Below are 18,119 nucleotides of genomic sequence, written 5' to 3'. Positions count from 1 at the left end.
CACAAAACACTCTCCCCCACGGGAAAAGACATCATAATAAACAAGAGTGCGTGCACGAAAACATACATTTGCGCATGCGTAATACGACTCTGTTTATAGCGAACGAAGGCTCAGAAAACTCATAAAGAACACAAATCGAATGACATGAATCGTATGTCTCGTGTAATCCTTTATAAACAGCGTTAAAACGCCGGAAGCTGATCTAAAATGAATGCTACAACATTGTACGTCGAAGCCTGTAAATGCATGCTTTATCTCGATGCTGGGGGCCAGGCTGTTTGGGATCAACTGTTCCATTTGCTTCCAAGACTTCGCCAAGCTCTTACTTGTCGAGTGTGTCGACGATTGCTAGTCGATCCTTATGGATCTCACAATTGCGAGCATCATGTCTGCAAAGGCTGCCTTCGAAAGAAAAGGTCGTTGAATCCGGCGTGTCGATGGTGTACAAATCTCGAAAAACTAACAGAAGACAAGCAAACGAAGATTGTGCTCGCGTGTTACCAAAAGCTTTGCGAATTCATCGCCCGAGAAGTGCCTAATGCTCAAGGAAAGCCGATCATGCCTCAAAATGGCGAGTACAATAAAGTATTTTCCATCATCCAAGAGGCCGTGACGAGCCCGATTTCACTCGCAAACGGACTAAACCAGCAATCGGAAGAGGTACCGGATAAAGGCCCGGAAGGGGAATCAAATTCGCAAATTTCAAGTGCGGGCGGGAATTTGAACAGGGCAGCCGAGTCACTTGTCGCTGAGCCAAAACTTTCACCGGAAGTTGAACGTTTTCCACCCCAAACTTTAACCAAGGATATTTCACCATCCTCAACAGGAAGTGAGAGTTCATGTAACAAAAAAAGGAAAAGAAAGCCATTTAAAGGAACCTATTACAACTACAATAAAAAGAAAAAGACTTCTCCTAGACAATCAGTTAGTGGACCAGACCTTTCTTGCAGCTCTGAAAAGACAGTGGAATTAAATTCACTGGATTCTGAAACTAGTTGTGGTCCTTCGGAAGAGTCAGAAGGAAAGGAGGTAGGGGGCAAAGAAATTGTAGACATTGATCATCTAGATCATAGGGAAGCTGGATCACAACCAGAAGTACAGAAACAAAGAACTGTTGTTATGCCTCCAGGTAAGAAAAGGACTAAAGGAAAGTCAAAGCGGTGCTCCTGTGGCACAACTACCAAGCTGCAAAGTCCCAGGTGTGTCACTACCCGCTGTCCATGTTTTAGCGATGGAGGCTCATGTGAGAGTTGCCCTTGTTTAAATTGTGGCAATCCTTTCAATAATAACAACAACAAGTTATCGTCAGAGGATGGATATCAACTACGATTTGTGGATGAAAAAAGTCTAGTGACCTTTGAGTGACTCGGAGGCTGCACATGTACTTCTGTCGTTGATTGTTTGCAAGAACGCACTCATAGACCATTTTTGTCATAGATGCATTGTATAGATACCCATATCAACCTTTGTAGAGTACCTGTACGTTTCACAAGAGCATTGTGGTCTTCACCTTGAGTTGTGAATATGTTACTTGCATTGTGAGGTTACTCTTTCTGTCAGTGGTTTTAAGACTTGCATGCATACAGGTAGCTTTGTACATGAAAAGATCAACATTGGAAAGATCTATACAGTTGAGATCCTTATATCGGCTTCTCATATTTGTACAAAAGTTACTAAAAGTTTATCTTAATCTTGGGAAAAGGTGCTTTCACAAAGTTTTTCGGTTTATATATCTTAATTGGGGCTTCAGAAATGTAGGGATTGATACGATACAATGTGGACCAGAATACCGCCTTTGAAAAGAATTTAACACTTCTCTAGTATCATTAGAGCAACTTTTGTGTCACCTGGAAAAGGGGTTTCCTATTTGTTTCACGGACCAATGTTTGGCAAGATTAAAACAAAGCTTCTCCTTATTCCTGCCAAGGAAACTCCTAATATTGGCAATAAACAGGTTTGATTGCCCTATCACATTACTGCCTAAATCAAATGACATCGAAGGGAAATGCTGATCGCTATCCACAAAGTTCCATGGAGAGATGACATTGTTTGCATCCACATTCGCTAAGCCAATGAAAATTCACGCTCATTTGTTTTAGTTCGATAAGCCAATTAAAGGTTTTGCATTTTTCTTTATGCTCTGTGTTTACTTTTAGTTTTCAAGGTGATGTGAAAGTCGCTCTAACTTATCAAGTGTTCGTTAGAAGTTTACAATGTCACTGTTACTACTTAATCCATTCACTCCTCACCCCCCCCACCCCCTGTAAAGGAGTCAGTGGGTTTGTTGATGTCTACTAGTATCACTGCATGTGGGATTTTTCTCTTAATTCTGTTACCTCCAAATACAAAATAGTTGTTTTGTGCATGTCTCTTTTCCTCAGCTATAGTTTATGTATATACTAAGCTTTTGAAATTACTCAGTTCATCTTAATCTACGTTGTATATAATTATATTTATTTTAAATTTATATCATCACTGTTGAGACTGCACAGGGAACATGCATGTGAGACTTGGATAACCTGTGCTGTCACTTAAAATTAAACATATCCATATCTTTATCGCTGGTTATGAAAGGATGTGTGTTTGTGTGTTACGCCAAGCTAGGCCTAGGATGAAAAATCTGGATGATCAGAAGGTTTTTGGCGTTGTTTCGTGGAAACCCTGAGAAATTTTGGTTTTGGTTATGACGTCATCGTACGACCGTCCGTTGGTAAACGGCTAGTACGTTTAACTTTTTATGTAAGCCATTTCGCACACTGCTGGAACCCGCGTTTTTTTGGCGGGAAGTTGCAAGGCCAGCGTCAGTAGTAGAACAAGCAAAAGTTTTGAAGACATGTCGTACAACGAGGAAAGACAATTAACCAAAGAACAAGCTAAGTATCTTTTTAATATGTCGTACAACGAAGAAAGACTAGAAAGAGAGAGAAAAAACGGTAAGCCGGTGACGAGAAAGCGACGCTAAACCTAAGAGAGACAGAGTAAGAGCACGAGAAAACAAGCGAAATATCACTGACAAACAACCAGTGCAGTGGCTATTCGTACGAGACCCGTACACCGACCTATATTTGCTATTTATACAGGATTCTTCGTAGAATGATTAAGAACGACATAGCTACCGACGCAGTTATTGAAAGCTAACCCTTTTTAAAATGGGTGCTTGGAATTAATTATTGTTTATCAGCGCTATTTGAAATGGGTGCTTGGCAGGTCAGATGGTCGGTGACATCGAACGAAGGAGGTATTCATGAAATTAAAAAGGCATCAATGCCGTTGTTTGATAGCTGAACTGTATGTAAATGAATTAAAGACGAGGTAAGACTTTCCGACAGTTATTGAACCTCTAATAATCATTCTAAGAAGACTCCCGTATGAAGGAGAAAATATAGGTCGGTGTACAGGACCCGTACGAATAGCCACTATGAACAACGAGGAAGAGCGCAAGTAAAAGTACCCGAATAAAGAGCTTAAATTATAGTAAGGAACAGCGGAAGAAAGAGCTAGCAAAGAACGAGAAAACAGGCTAAATAATGGTGACGAAAAACGGCGAAAAGACTAGAACTAGCATATATATCAATGAACCGGCCGGACTGGCCATATGGTAAGCAGAATAGTTATAAAAATATTTGAAAACAACAGCAGTAAGTGAGGAGCTCCGCTTTTATGCTTGCCTGATTATGGTATCAATTTTATTGATTTTGGACAAAGACTGGTCCATTTTCTTTCATTTGCCAATTCTTTTCCAATAACATTGATTGTCACGTTCCGATGTCGGGCGCTTCTGCCAGGACCTGTAATTATTAAATGACACAAACTCCTATTTCAAACGCCGACTTGCGTTTTCGGATTGTCTTACCATGTAATGCTGAGACAGATACCCGCCTAAAGTTACGCGGGCATCTGTCTCTGAATTATATGGCAAGACAATCCCAAAGTACAAGTCGGCGAATTATTACTCTCCCCTCCCTCATTCCAGTCAGTGTTAGGCCTTTGCTTCTTCCAGACATTGTCCTCGACAAAGTAGTGAAGAAAAGAATGATCGGCTTCTGGGACACACGTAACAGCTGCAGCAGCTCGGAGCCCTATTCATATCTGCCATGATTCGAAGCGATATATATTTGGTAATCACTCTCGTTAATGTGTGTTTAACAGGGGTTGTCAATTACGTTCGTTAGATAAAGATTTGAACATGCGCATTCGCGAAAAATCGCACCAACTAGGAAATCGCCAGGTTCACATGTAAAAGTCTTTTTTTTTTGACAATTTTATGACTTTTCACGTTTATGGTTGTTTTTCGTCTGAGTTGGCCTTTTGCAGCTATCGATCACATGGTACAAAATCCGCCACACTGGAGAGCAAATTGCATACTGGACATCTAAAAGAAAGAAAATTCAAATTAAGTTGCTTTGTTTTAGATGTCCCAGTGCGCAATTTGCTCTCCAGTATGACGGTTTTTTGTACCATGTGTTCGCCAGCTGCAAAAGGCCCATCGTTTAGGTTGTTTGACTCGTACCAGAACACGTGCTTTATACTTGCTAAATCTGGTGCCCTTTTAGAAGGTATCACTAGAGGAGTTGCATGAATCGGATGACGAATTCGGCGCAGTCTGTTGCTCAGAGTTTATCAGAAACGACGATGGCCGCGGCGACCTCAAAGCCACAAAAAAAATATTATTATTATTGGTTAAAAGAGAAAAAATACTCGAGGTACACGTGCAGTACCCATTTTTGGGCTTTTCTAAAAAATGTTACGAGTTTGATATTTAACATTCCAGAAAAGGGCAATTAACCCCAGGCATAACTTCATGCCTGGTTACATGTATTTCTTATGTCACTGGACAAGGCCAACATGAATCAAACCATAGACGTGAACAAATTGAAATTTGATAACTTTAATATTCAAATAAATCGAGATTTTGTGGCAAGATTTTTGCAACAGGCAATATTCCGGATTGTTATATTGCGAAGCCAGTCCTAAGCAAATCCGAGCGTTCTGATTGGTTCTTTCTCGGTCGGGATTTTGCCGTACAACCGTCACTGAGGCCGTGTAATTTTGTTTTGGAGCAAAGCCGGAAAATACTTTGAAACAACTTTATTTGAAACCAAAACTGCGAAAAAAAAAGTGAATTTTGTCCTTCTTCACAGCGAAACTACAAGAAGAAGCTAAAAAGATTGAAATTCTTGCCGATTTCAAAGATGGATGAAGACTTCAGACGAATATTTTATTACAACTTTTGACACAGAAACTGAAACAGGCATCACCAAAAGCCAGGAGGCCATAGACGATTTTATCAACCAACAGAAAAGTGCAAACACAAACAAGAAGACGGCTACTGATGTGAACACTCCTGTCCGCTACATGCATGAAAGCTAATAGTATGAAAAATGAGAAAACTGAAAGCTTCCCTGCGTCGGAGCTTGACCACCTTTTGTAAAATAAATACCCCCCCCCCCCCCCCCCATGTAATAAAGACCTTACTAACCACACTTGCTTGAGCCGTACTGGGGAATATCATCCCTCGGTCGTGGCAGGGGAATTGTCCCTCGGCCGTGGCAGAGGGATATTGGCCAGACCTCGGCACAATATTCCCCAGTACAGCCCTCACGCTCGGTTAGTAATACCTGGACTTTCACTCAACAAAACGAGCACCGTGATTGGTTGATTCTTGGTCACGTGCCCTGATCAAATTACCTTATATGGTAAATGATTGCGTTAAGCGTTGCTAAACTAAAAAAAATTTCGCCGGAATGCGAAATTTCTCTTTGAATACAGCCAAAAAAGAAAAATATATTTTGTTTGTGGAAAGTTTGGATCAATTCCGACGTTTAGAAGTACGGAAAACGCAAGAAATGTTTTTGTTATGAGCCCACGTCTGTCTGACTTCAAGGTATTACACAACATCGCATCTTCATCAAGTTTTCTCGATTTCTCTTGGATTTTCCCGCTTTTTTAGCTCGTATTACTTACTTCCAAATTTTTGGAGTTTACGGAATTTAATAAAACAATCATTCCATTTGCGCTTGTTGGATATGAGACTGGTTATAGCCAAGTCATATCCAACGCGCGCTCATAGGATAATTGTTGAAGATAACAAAGCACTTAATGTGTGGTCCCTCGGGAAACCAGTTAGTAGAAAAACCAGTAGAGTCCTTATGATTCCCGCGACTATCAGGACTCTCGGGACAACAAAACTGTTTCCCTCGGGACAAAACACTAAGTGGGACAAAATCGCGAGAGACTGGTTGTATCTTCGTTGTCAAGGAAACAACTGATGCGGCTCTTGTTGTCTTCTTCGCCGCCATATTTGAAAGGTCTCACCAGATGTTTCCAGCGTTTTAAAATTACAGGATGCCTGAGGACCTCTCAAATTCATACAAGATACGACCTAACTTCAAACAAAAGTAAGTATGGGTGTTTTTGGCTTGTTTGCATCATTTTTAAGGGGCTTGTTTTGATTTGAGAAGCCGACTTTTTAAAAGGTAATTGAACACGTTACCTCATAAAAAAACTCAACACACTTTCCAGTTTGAACACTATAAGCGCCCTGCTGCGATAGAGAGACAAACGCAAGGCAAGTACAAAACCAATATATCAACTGTGATAGTATAAGTTAGTGTACATGAGATTTTGAAATACGTATATGCAGTCGAAGCTCTCACTGCGCCGATCTCGTAAGCGTCCAGCTCTGGTTACCATCAATGCAAAACCCCGTTTTAAATGTCACTTAATTAAACTCTCTAATTGAAAGCTCTCCTAAGCGACCGTTCCCGTATACTAGTAAAGCGACCGCGACCACCTTTGGGATTACCCAACTGGACTTCCTCATTGTTTTTAAGCTCAAGTGACCACTCAAAGACTCATCTATGTATGTCAACACTTTTATAAAATCACAACTCACTGCGCTGAGAATTTGAAAGATTGTGACAGACCTGCACCGGCCTCTCTTTTGTACCGGTTTGTGTTAATTACTTTACAGATTATAAATTATGAAACCACCAGTTAACAGTTTTGCCAGCAAATTGGCTGGTTTTCAAAAAACTCCAGTTCTGCGTCAGTATTGCTTGAAGATTTGACACTGTTGGGCTGTAATTGTTGTGACAAATGGACAAATGGGTTAAGAGAGCCCATTCTAGTAAGCGACCAGTTCTAATTGCGAGCACTTTTTTGAATCCCCTGGTTGGTCGCTTACGAGAGCTTCCCTGGTGAAAATCCTTAAAGGATCTTTAAAGATCTTCAAAGATCTTCAAAGACCTGACAAAGATCTTTAAAGATGAAGATCTTCACAGGATCCTTGAAGGATCTTTAAAGGATCTTCAAAGATTTTCTAACATTGAGGACTCTTGGGATACTTCATCAAGATACTTGAGGAAATTATCAGGATCTTGCAAAGATCTTACCAAGATCCACACACAAAATCTTGGAAAGATCCTCAAAAGGATCCTTGAAGATCCTCAAATAGTGACTGAGGATCTTACAAGGATCTTAAAAGAATCCTTGAAAGGATCTTAATAAAATCTTTGACAGGATCCTTAAAGATCATACAAGGATCTTTTGAGGATCTTTGAAGGATCATTATAGTGATCTTGAAAGAAACCTTAAAGAGATCCTCGAAAGATCCTCAAGGATTGTATGAGGATCCTTTAAGGATCCTAAAAGAATCTTCAGAGGTATCTTGAAAAGATCTTTATCAGGATCCTTAAAGATCCTATGAGGATCCTTCAAGGATCTTAAAAGGATCCTTAAAGTGATCTTGAAAGGATCTTTGTTACGATCCTTGAAAGATCCTATGAGGATCCTTCAAGGATCTTAAAAGGATCCATCCGGATCCTTATAGTAATCTTGAAAGGAACTTTATTAAGATCCTTGAAAGATCCTATGAGGATCCTTCACGGATCTTAAAAGGAACCTTAAAGTGATCTTGAAAGGATCTCCGTTAGGATCCTTGAAAGATCCTATGAGGATCTTTCAAGGATCTAAAAAGGATCTTTAGAGTGATCTTGATCCTTCAAGGATAAGGATCTTATAAGGACCTTTTTAGGAGTGAAGTGTGTAAAATCCCTAAAGATCCTATGAGGTATTACCTACATGTACCCTCAAGCATCGTTAAGGAACCAAACTTTGAACATAAAAATCACGCTGTACACGAATCAATTAAAACGAAAACGTTTATTCTGATGTAATCCATTGATTGTCGGAAATATCAGTAACAGATTACCTTGTTTGATGAACTCGTAATAGCTGCAGGCCGGGCCAGAAGCAATATGAAACAATATACTCTCGAAATATCAAAGAATTATATTCGTGTCAGCACGAAATCCTTTAAAAAAATACCAGGGCTGAAATACAGAATTCAGGGCCACATCTAGAGACTCTAGTGACGAATCGGCTCGATCAGTATCTTTTCACATTCCTTTAAGGGTTAATTCGATGAGTCTACTATGATTTTTGCTCACTTTTTCTTTAAAGTACAGTCCTATGAATCGGAGGGTTGTAATCCTCGGCCATCTTGGATAAAACGCGAGAGATAAGACTGGAAACTAGTGAGCCATTTCCCTTTTGGTCAGCAGTCACCAACGATGGCTCCTCTTACAATAGACCTTTTCGGCTTGTACATTTTGTTTTCCCAATACAGATCATGTGATAATACTCAGGAGGTTTGGTCTTTTGTTTTGTCCGTTAAAATGAGGGCATGCAAGCATGAATATGCCTGCATGCACTCTTTTTAATGAACAAAACAAAGGACCAAGCCTCCTGAGTATTATCACATGATCTGTATTGGGAAAACAAAATGTACAAGCCGAAAAGGTCTATTCGGCGGTTTTATTCCAAGTTTGAATCAACGAGCATAAATCTTATGATTCATGATTGTTTTGCCCTTTAAATACTGATTCAAAACGAGGAAATGCATACAGCAATCCAAGTACAAAGGTAGGCGCTAATTATAAGCAGATAATATTTGAGTTGATGACTTATTGTTCTTAAAAATGACGATAGACTAAATCGGCTAACTCAACCAATTCAAATCTCTCGGGGTTAAGATTCTTTGTGTGTTTAATTTGCATGGCAATGAAGCATTTACATTTAAAATGATTTGGTAATACTGGAACAAAACGTTTTATTTCGAAAAGACTTTAATTGCGTACAACATTGAGTTAGCCGAAATTCGAACTTTTCAAACTTCAAGCCCCAAAATAATTTGGCATGTACAGGCAAGGATTATAATTCGCCTTACTTGCTCTAATCCTGTAAAAAATAGGTGAACCTTTAACGAGATTACTTACTAGTAATAAGGTTTACATCAAAAGAGTGGTTGTTGCAAATTATATGATTGGCAAAGGATCCCTTCGATTCTCTGTAAATGCTACGTGTCTGAGGTTCATAGCAATTTTCAAATTAAAGGTTAGGTGACGCACATTTATTTTCACTTCCTCGGCATGACTTGCGAGTACATGTGGAATTCATGATAATCAATATGAGTAATTTGCCCTTATGGCTTTGTTTTTCTTTCAGGATGCGTAACTGCAAAATATTCAGAAAAAGTTCTCAAAAAGCAGCCTCAGCCGACAATAGCACCAAATACTGAGTGAAGAAAAAAATTAGTAATAAAAAGATAGATAAAATGAAATAAATACAAATGTGTTAGGTAAAATCAAACGTTATTGTTGTAGTACATGTACTTGTACTTGTAATGTTTCTCTTTCGCTGTTTTTCTAGGCTACAATTTAAGGTTTTTGTCTTATTTTTAAGAAACATTTTCTCAATAAAAATGGCTGTTTGTGAAAATATTTTAAATATTCCCAGCCATATCTTCGATATTAATGAGTACTTGATAAAAACTGTATGAGTATCTATATTTTATCTCTATTGTTTCTATGATTATTCATATACATTCAAGTCATATTATAGGTAATTTTGAGAAATTGGTTTTCTGTATGTAGCTAGACTTTTAATTAATGGATAACCATGCATGTGACCAAATAACTCCAAAAGCTACTATGATTGTCAGTTGAATAAGATGTGAGCAAAGTTGTCACAGAGTTTCAATGTTAAAACAGCAATGTTGTCAAAGGCAACTTGATCCACATCAAGTCTGTGAAAAACAATAGTCAGTGCATCATTTGTTCAGGTTTGTTAGATTTTTATTGTATTCTTCCCATCCCTTTGACCCAGGAGTTAGTGCCAATTTTGGATAACAAGCCAGGGTGATAAGCCTTACATGTACCAAACTTCACTTGCATCTTACTCAAGTGAGAATCGTGGTGTGTGGCTGTTTTTCATTCAGTTCAATAAAGAATGCTAGCAAATAAAGTCGGATATTGATTTCCCATGATTCATCATTGTTATTTTACTTCAATCATACTCAGCATTATAACATAAATAGTTTACAGACAAATGAAGCATTTTATGTATTGAAGTTTCTCTTTTACAGAAAGAAAGCTCCTTTTTCCAGGTTAAATAAAATAATTTGTACATCAAACTGCAGTCCAATAAGTGCAATTCAGGGTGAGAAGGTGGACAATAAAATTAATAATCTTGGCTAAGTTCCTGTAAAGTCCTAAATGATATTTAAACATAAACATCCTCAAGGATCTTGCAAATGATCTTTGCAAGGGTTTTTGAAGATCCTCAAGGATCTTGCACCAGATCTTTGAAGATCCTTAAGGATCTTGGATATGGTTTTTGAAGATCCCCAAGGATCTTTGGTTGGTTCCTTCAACATCCTCAAGGATCTTTGATGATCTTCAAAGATCTTGGTCAGGATCTTTAAAAATCCTTGAGGATCTTGGACAGGATCTTCGAAGATCCTCAAGGATCTTGGACAGGATCTTCGAAGATCCTCAAGGATCCTTGAAGATCTTGGCAAGGATCTTTGAGGATCTTGGCAAGAAAGGCTAAGATCTTTAAGGATCTTTAAGGATCCTAGGTAGGATCCTTGAGGATTTGAGAAAAGATCCTTAGAAAGATCCTCAAAAAGATCTTTAAGGAGTCTTTAAGGATCTTCAAAGATCCTTCAAAGATTTTCACCAGGGTTTGACTGTATTTGAAGTGCAGTTTATACACAAAATGGAGAAGTGGTCCTTTCACTTTTATGGACAATTGAAGTCATGTCTCCGGCATAGCCACCGAAAAATTTAGGTGGCTTGACCTGCTCCCAACTGAGTGGCTTGCTAGCTCAGTTGGTAGACTAGAGCATTAGACCATTAGAGTGCATACTTCTCCATTTTGCAGGGTTACTAATTTGTCAACAGCTTTAAAAAATCATCCAGAAATTAATTTTTTAAAAAAAAATTTCCTTTGTTCGATGAAGTTACCTACATGATCTCACCTGATCGTTCACATCACTGATGAAGTTTATAAGAATTAAACTAAATATTTGAACCTTTGAGATTTTGCTGAGTTCTAGAATTTCTTTCAACATTTATGTCTTCTCCAGAGCACGAAAACAATATTTTCACATATTTTTTGTACCTAGGAAATGGAGAATTTAACCTGTTACTGAGTTCATTAGCAAATCAAATTGAAGTCTCTGGTTTTAACTTATGTCTAATTTGTTTTGGTGTTCAAGTCATCAAATGCACATGTTTAATTGAATTGAATTGATGAAAGATCATAATCACATTTATTTGTGAATGGGTTACCAAGGAAGGTCTGCAAAAGCTTTGCAGTTTTTTGAAGATGTAGGAAAAGTAAGGGCCTTGCATGATTTTACAAGTTTATTTACAAATTCAGGGTCAACATTGTGGAGTGCTGCAGTAAGTTTAACAGGCTTTTCCAAGTGTTGATTACATGTAGAGATGGAAAAGGGAGGACTTTTGTACATACAGTTTTTCCATTTGCAGTACAGGATTACTGCTTATGATTTCATGTTTGTTGTAATTAAAGGTTTCGTCCGGTCGCTGTCAAGGCAATAATTCATGATGTTTTGAATGAGGAGTTGTCTGGAAAGCAATATAGTTCAGAAGAGGCAACCTCTTGGAGTAAACATATTTCTGATACAGTAAAAGAAAAATTAAAAGGTACAGCAGAACTTCAATCTATTTTTCATCTGATCACTGATGATTGCAAGGTTGTGGATTGCTGATGGAGTGTGCATAACACCTACAAATTAACATTTTATCAACTAACATCAGCCTTTTCTGAAAAAAAAAACAACACGTCTTGGTTCTTCATCATTTACAATCATTGCCTTCCTTTTTCTTATCATCACTTCTTTATTATCACCAGTCTGTGCCCTGAACTTTCTTGTCAGCCTTCAGGGTAAAAAACACTGATGCCATGTTAACTTTTGAAATAGAACCCACTGGGAACTTGGAAAAATCCGAACCCCAGATGGGATTCAAACCCTTTGTGATCTAGTCGGGTGCTCTAACCATGCACTGAGCTACTAGAGACCCTATGGTGAGCGAGGGTGAAATGTGGGTCTTTGACTCAAGCTGCATCACGCAGCTACAGAGTCAAATAACGACTGACAGCATAGCTCATAACTGCATTGCAAAGTCGCATTAAAGCATATGAGATGGGGCCAACCAACCACCCAAGTAAGCGAATGTGAGAATGATATACACATCATTTCATACGTGTATATCATTCTCACATTCAGTCATGTTAACTGCATTTTAATACCTGTCATAATTTATGCACAAAAATAGTGATCACGCATACTGATTTTTGTCATCACAGAGGCCAGTGTGTACTGACAGGTTAAAAAAATTAAAAAAGTCACATGCAAAGCAAGAATTTCCTTATTAATATTCCACAGTATTGTAATTACCAGTACCATTGAGAAACAGTGTTGAAATCGGCAAAAAACTCTCAATTTAATGTATTGGTAAAATGAAAGTGGACATTGAAAAAGATTGTATAATGCCTTTTTGCTTATTTATAAGCAATTCATTCTTGCCTCCTCAAGATAGCAAAGAGAGTGCAAGGTCTAGTTAAGTTTCGGTTTGTACCAAACAGTGCCAGTGGTAATATTTTGATCATACAGTGTATGTGGTAAATGTTTGTATTAATTGCAGAGCTTGAGCTTGAGAGATATAAATTCATTGTTCAAGTTGTCATTGGTGAGCAGAGAGGTGAAGGTGTCAAGTAAGTATGCCAATACAATGGGTGGCGAATGGTACTTCCAAAATCTTGGCACTCGTAAACTTTCCATCCGATCTCAAAATCATGGCAGTCTTTGCAAAGAGTCACTAAGTCTTGTTTACATTGCATTTATTTATGTGTGAAGTCTTACAATGTTTTGGTCTTTGTCTCGGATTCGCAAACAAGGGTCTTGGCGTCTCAGAGAGTTACAGATTTTACCATTTGTCACCCTTAATACAGTGCAGTCATGCTGTTAGAACTGTAACTCCCACTTGAGAATGAGACTTGCAGATTTAATTACTCTGTCTATTGCCAGATGATTTTAATTGTCAACTGGAGATGCTTTAAGTGTGAATAGGTTCCCACTTTTCTTATTATGTGGTGAATAGTGATATGAAAAAGCATACATTATGGTTACCATGGAGACAAAAAAGAATGCCTCGTACATTTTCTTAATGGAGGATTTGTTGCTCATCTGTCAACGCTGATGTTTTCTGGTGTCCAACAAATAAGGACCAATTATATTTAAAGGGAGAGTACCAAGGTATTGCTCATGTTCTAGCCATAACAAATGGCATCATTATCAGCCAATCAGAAGCAGGGTTATAATTCGTGTGGGAAATTTACACCTATCTGTAAAAATTTCTTGATTATTAAACAATCACTAATGAGCTAAGGGCTGAGTGAAATTTTCATGCATACGTGTAAATCTCCTGCCCAAATAATAACGTCACTTCCAATAGGCTAGTTTCAAATTGTGCAACGTTCAGGGAAATAATTAGCATTTTGTTTTGTTCAAAAAAAGGAAAATGCAAATTATTTCCTTGAACCTTGACTCTGTTCTTTTGTTTATTGCACAATTTGAAACTAGCCTATTGGCTTATAAATGGTGACATTTGCTACTGTTCAGGACGGTGCCTACTAATTAAAGATATTTTTGCCCCGGTTTGTGATTATGCAGGAAATGTAGATCTTAACAAGTGTTATTGAAATCCAAAAAGAAAATTGGGGGTAACCACGCATTTTTCAAAGATAATTCATGAATAATATTTGTAAAAAGCTTTAAAATACAAAGCAATGTATGGCGTTCTCTTTCAAATTGAAGCTTAATTATCTCTCAAAAATACTTGGTTACCCCCAATTTTCTTTTTGAATACCAAGAGTACTTACTAAGATCTACTTTCTCCGGATAGTTTTAAACCGCGCAAAAATATCCATGTATTAGTAAGCATCGGCGATAGGAAATCCGAGTATCTGGAGATGCGCAGAACGTATGCGCAATAACAATAGTAGGCACCGTCCTTAAAACATGCGCACTATCGTGTCTGACTCTCCCCTTAACCCATGTCACTATCTACACTAAGTGGTTAGCATTTTTTATTATTGTCAAAAACAAAGAAACCGGGAAAACTTGGTAATAATCCCTTTCAACCCAAAGGAATTTGGCATTAATGAGTAAGATTGTCTGGTATCAGGCAAAGTAAAATCCATTAGTGTATGTTTTAGGATGGAAAAGGTTAACCCTTTTTCCCCCAAAGGGGCTTCCAATTATTGATGAGAAAAATCGTCTAGCGTGTACATGTACATTTTAGGAAGTCTGAATCTTACCTGGGAAATTAAGGAGACTGTGGATCAAATGAAATCACTTCAAATCAAAGCCGATCAAATCAAGTTTACATCATCTGTTACATACATTTTTTGCCCAATCAGAGTGGAGTCTAAATACCTGGCAATGGGCAAATGACTTGTCAAGAAAAAGTGTGAGGCATTCTTTTTGGTGCTCCTTCCAGGACATTAACTTTCACACGTGATTGAAATATGTTATTATTTGTGTCAATGTTACTTTAGGCTGGAATTTTTTTTTTTAAACTTCCACAAGTGACAGCCTTTATAAGAAAAAAAGAAGCTGTGTTGTAGGGGGCATGAAACACAAAAATCTAGTTTTATCAAACTAGTCAATAATTTACCTTCAGTGCTCGAAATCAGTGGTTCTAAGGTTGCTCTGTTTGGAGGACCATACATGTGCAATGTATCTCTGTCCATTCCAAGGTGGGACTAAAAAAAAAGCTGTTTATCTCTTCAGGGTAGCATGCAGATGCCTGTGGGATTCTGATACAGATAACTATGCACAGGACATTTTCATGAACGTAAGTACAGTATGGAGGCAGCTACTGCCAGAAACGTTATAATTTGAGTGGGAAGATACTATAATAAGGAATTTCCTAGGTAGTGAGTCAGCTGTTCATTTGGCTTAAATGCACTACTTTTAATCAACACCTGGGGCAAGCCCCCGGGAAGGGAGGGGGGGGGCTCGATATATCCCTGGGTGGGGAGGTGCGGCACGTCCCCTCATACCCTGACCCAGTTTAAGACAAATATCGTCGATTTTCGTACTCTGTTTAAGACACAATTCCGATTTTTGATACCCTGTTTAAGACATTTAACCCAGTTTAAGACAAAATTTGATAAATCGATACCCTGATTAAGACAAAAAATGATAAATCCGATACCCTGTTCAAGACAAAAATCCCGAAAAACATACCCTGGCTGGCCGCACGTCCCCATTAAGCCCTTATAAGGGAGTACCCCCCTTCCCCCGGGGGCAAGCCGTACCTTGTAGCATCAGGACGCTCTGTTTTTATCTTTTGTTTTGGTTGCAAGTACAAGTTCTTCGAGTTAGCTACTTTAGCTTAGATGGTAGGAAGATCCTGTGTCTAAGCCAGTAACCCTATCTGTTTCTGGAAGAAAGAACTTAGTGCAAGAGCCAATGACAACAGTTGGAATGTAAACTGAAGACAGAAAAAATTCGTGCATCGTTCTACGATCTTCATTTTACTTGGATCTTCTTCCTCCCATGTAAACGGCCGTTATGACGTGGGAAAAATTTGGTATCATTAATATAATCAGTTAGTTTAGCAGTCGCAAGTGATTTCATGTTGGTGTTGAGTCTTTCATCTGCCTTTTGTTCTGGTTGCCCTTCAAACTTTAAGAATAAAAATACTAATGTGGCCTTGCTTGCTAAACCAAGACCAGACCATTTGGCCATAGCGAGTTACCCCGGTTGAAGTCGCTCACTCTGAGAAACTGAGATGTTTATCCGTCCGTGCGTCTGTTCTGCATCAGTCTGTTTGTTCGTAGGCTCATGTATTCGTTTTTCTTTCCGTCTGTTCGTTAGCTCGTCCATCGGTGACCGTCCGTTCATTAGTCCGTCTGCCCGTCCTTCATTAATGCGTCTAACGGTTCATTCGTTAGCCTGTCCATGAAACCTTTAATTAGCCCATCGATCCGTCTACTCTGTTTGTTGGCCTTTCTCCCGTCGACCGTTAGCCTGCTTAATTTCTCCCATTCGTTCTTCCGTTTGTTCCACATCAGGACTTCAGTCTTGCGTATTCTGTAACCTGCGTGTAACCTGCGTGTAACCTGCGTTAGCCTTTCTCTTCGTCCGTTGGCGTTCGTCCACCGATGTCATCATTTGGCCATTCTGGGTGCACGGTGCAGGGATGGCGCAGTGGTGTGAGTACTCGCCTCCCACGAATGTGGCGCGGGATTCGATTCCCGGATTCGGCGTCATATGTGGATTGCGTTTGTTAATTCTCTACTGTGGAGTCCGTTTCTCGAAACTCCCGAAACTTTTCAGTCTCTCTGTATGTCAAGAAACGAGCGGGTTTAAGTCGTCAAACTTCTCAGTTATTCTGCTTCTTGTTATCTTGAAAACATCTTAAAAGATCAGCTTTCCAAAGTTTCACAAATAGCTTATCGGGCCCGAAAAGTCTCTCCGTAATTTGTGCGACCATCGAAGCGTTCGTTTTTCCGTCCGTTCCGTCTTCACCTTGTCGATTGGTTCTTCTGGCTCATTGCTTACTTTTTCTACCGCGTTCAAAGGTGTAAGGAATTTGAATTCCAAATTGCGTAGTAGAACACCAACATACGCGGATAGATAATGTTGCATAGACAACGGACTCGATACTCGTCATCTTTAAACCGGCAGAAGTTTGTCTCGCTTCATGCACGGCAGAATTAACTTCGTACAGATTAATTCCCAAGTAAAATGTGATTCTTGTTCGTATTCCGCTTTCGACGCTCGAAAATTCAAGCATTATGTGCCTCTCTTCCCCCCACCCCACCTTCCTCCACAGGCCAACGCCGTCAGTCCATCAAAACTGCGTCCTGTTCACGTTTTTCCTTGTCGCCCTAGCACCTTCCATTTTTCCTTTCTTTCTTTTGGAATTAACTGCTTGACCTCCGCGTAGGAGTTGAAAAAGAGAAACGTTAAAGCGGATTGCCGTAGGACCAAAACAAAGTTAATTGTTGCCCAAGCGTAACCAACGCAGATTATGAAGCGCGCCAATTACAACAGAAAACAAATACGTGCAGCCAGCGTTAAGGGCGGGAAAACGCGTGTGAGCAAATTACAGCTGGGTTTGATCTTACCTCTCATTGGTTGAGATTGTGGCCAATCACCAAACGAAGTGGTGTAGGACCAAAGTAATCGAGAGCAACCACTGAAAAGGGTGGGAAAATGTGTGGTTTGCCTTTGATTGGTTTGAGTTTTTGGCTCGAAATGTTTTGTCCGATCACTTAACGCCACAATGGAAAACTAAGAGAACTGCGAGTCTCTTTCAGTGGTTAACAAACGGAGATTAAAAGGTTTACAATGAGTATAATGAGAAAGAAACCGGAGATCTGAATATGTTTGCGAGAGAAAAAATACGCTGGCCCGCACCCGCTAAATCCCTTTCGGCCGTAAAATTAACTATGAGAAAATCCTGACTTTAATAGTGATATCTGGAAATGGTAATGCTTTCTATCCGCTTGGATGAAAACTGTGAAGCGAAAGATTCCGTTTCAAAGACTTGTGAGGTGTGGTCTGTTGGGATTATTGTATTTATTCATATTCCGCTGTAAGGTTAATAGAGTAACAGATGCAAGTTTGAAATTCTGCGGCCGTAAGGTTGTCGCGCCAAAACGATCGCATCCCCGCGTTTTGTGTGTTCCGAGTAAACTACGGTATACTATGTTTATTCTGCCATCGGGTT

The 18,119-nt window shown here is 39.2% G+C and overlaps 3 protein-coding genes and 1 long non-coding RNA gene across 4 annotated transcripts in view; 3 read left to right on the top strand and 1 right to left on the bottom strand.

Moving 5' to 3' along the window:
* Positions 1 to 94: 94 nt before the first annotated feature.
* On the top strand, positions 95 to 1,497 carry LOC137982251 (uncharacterized). Its single transcript, XM_068829331.1, has one exon. The coding sequence runs from the start codon at positions 208 to 210 to the stop codon at positions 1,363 to 1,365; it is 1,158 nt and encodes a 385-aa protein (XP_068685432.1). The 5' UTR covers positions 95 to 207; the 3' UTR covers positions 1,366 to 1,497.
* A 4,770-nt stretch (positions 1,498 to 6,267) lies between these two features.
* The window catches only part of LOC137982252 (dynein light chain Tctex-type protein 2B-like), a 37,724-nt gene continuing 25,872 nt past the window's right edge, over positions 6,268 to 18,119 (top strand). The window contains exons 1-4 of the mRNA XM_068829332.1: positions 6,268 to 6,398; positions 11,881 to 12,014; positions 13,017 to 13,086; positions 15,167 to 15,230. Of these exons, the coding sequence (XP_068685433.1) occupies positions 6,346 to 6,398; positions 11,881 to 12,014; positions 13,017 to 13,086; positions 15,167 to 15,230 (321 nt within the window). The 5' untranslated portion in view covers positions 6,268 to 6,345. The remainder of the gene's footprint in view (positions 6,399 to 11,880; positions 12,015 to 13,016; positions 13,087 to 15,166; positions 15,231 to 18,119) is intronic.
* On the top strand, positions 8,696 to 9,780 carry LOC137983023 (uncharacterized). The gene is made up of 2 exons (XR_011118883.1): positions 8,696 to 8,925; positions 9,508 to 9,780. It is a non-coding gene; the product is annotated as an uncharacterized lncRNA (long non-coding RNA).
* Positions 17,929 to 18,119, bottom strand: part of LOC137983468 (mucin-2-like) — a 1,062-nt gene continuing 871 nt past the window's right edge. Inside the window, exon 1 of the mRNA XM_068830643.1 lies at positions 17,929 to 18,119. This exon is cut by the window's right edge and continues 871 nt beyond it. Coding sequence (XP_068686744.1) covers positions 17,929 to 18,119 — 191 coding nt within the window.

Source organism: Montipora foliosa, chromosome 13 (genome assembly GCF_036669935.1).
Source record: "Montipora foliosa isolate CH-2021 chromosome 13, ASM3666993v2, whole genome shotgun sequence".
Lineage (NCBI taxonomy): Eukaryota > Metazoa > Cnidaria > Anthozoa > Scleractinia > Acroporidae > Montipora > Montipora foliosa.
The sequence above is the reverse complement of the archived record's forward strand: the minus strand, read 5'-3'. Positions and strand labels throughout refer to the sequence as shown.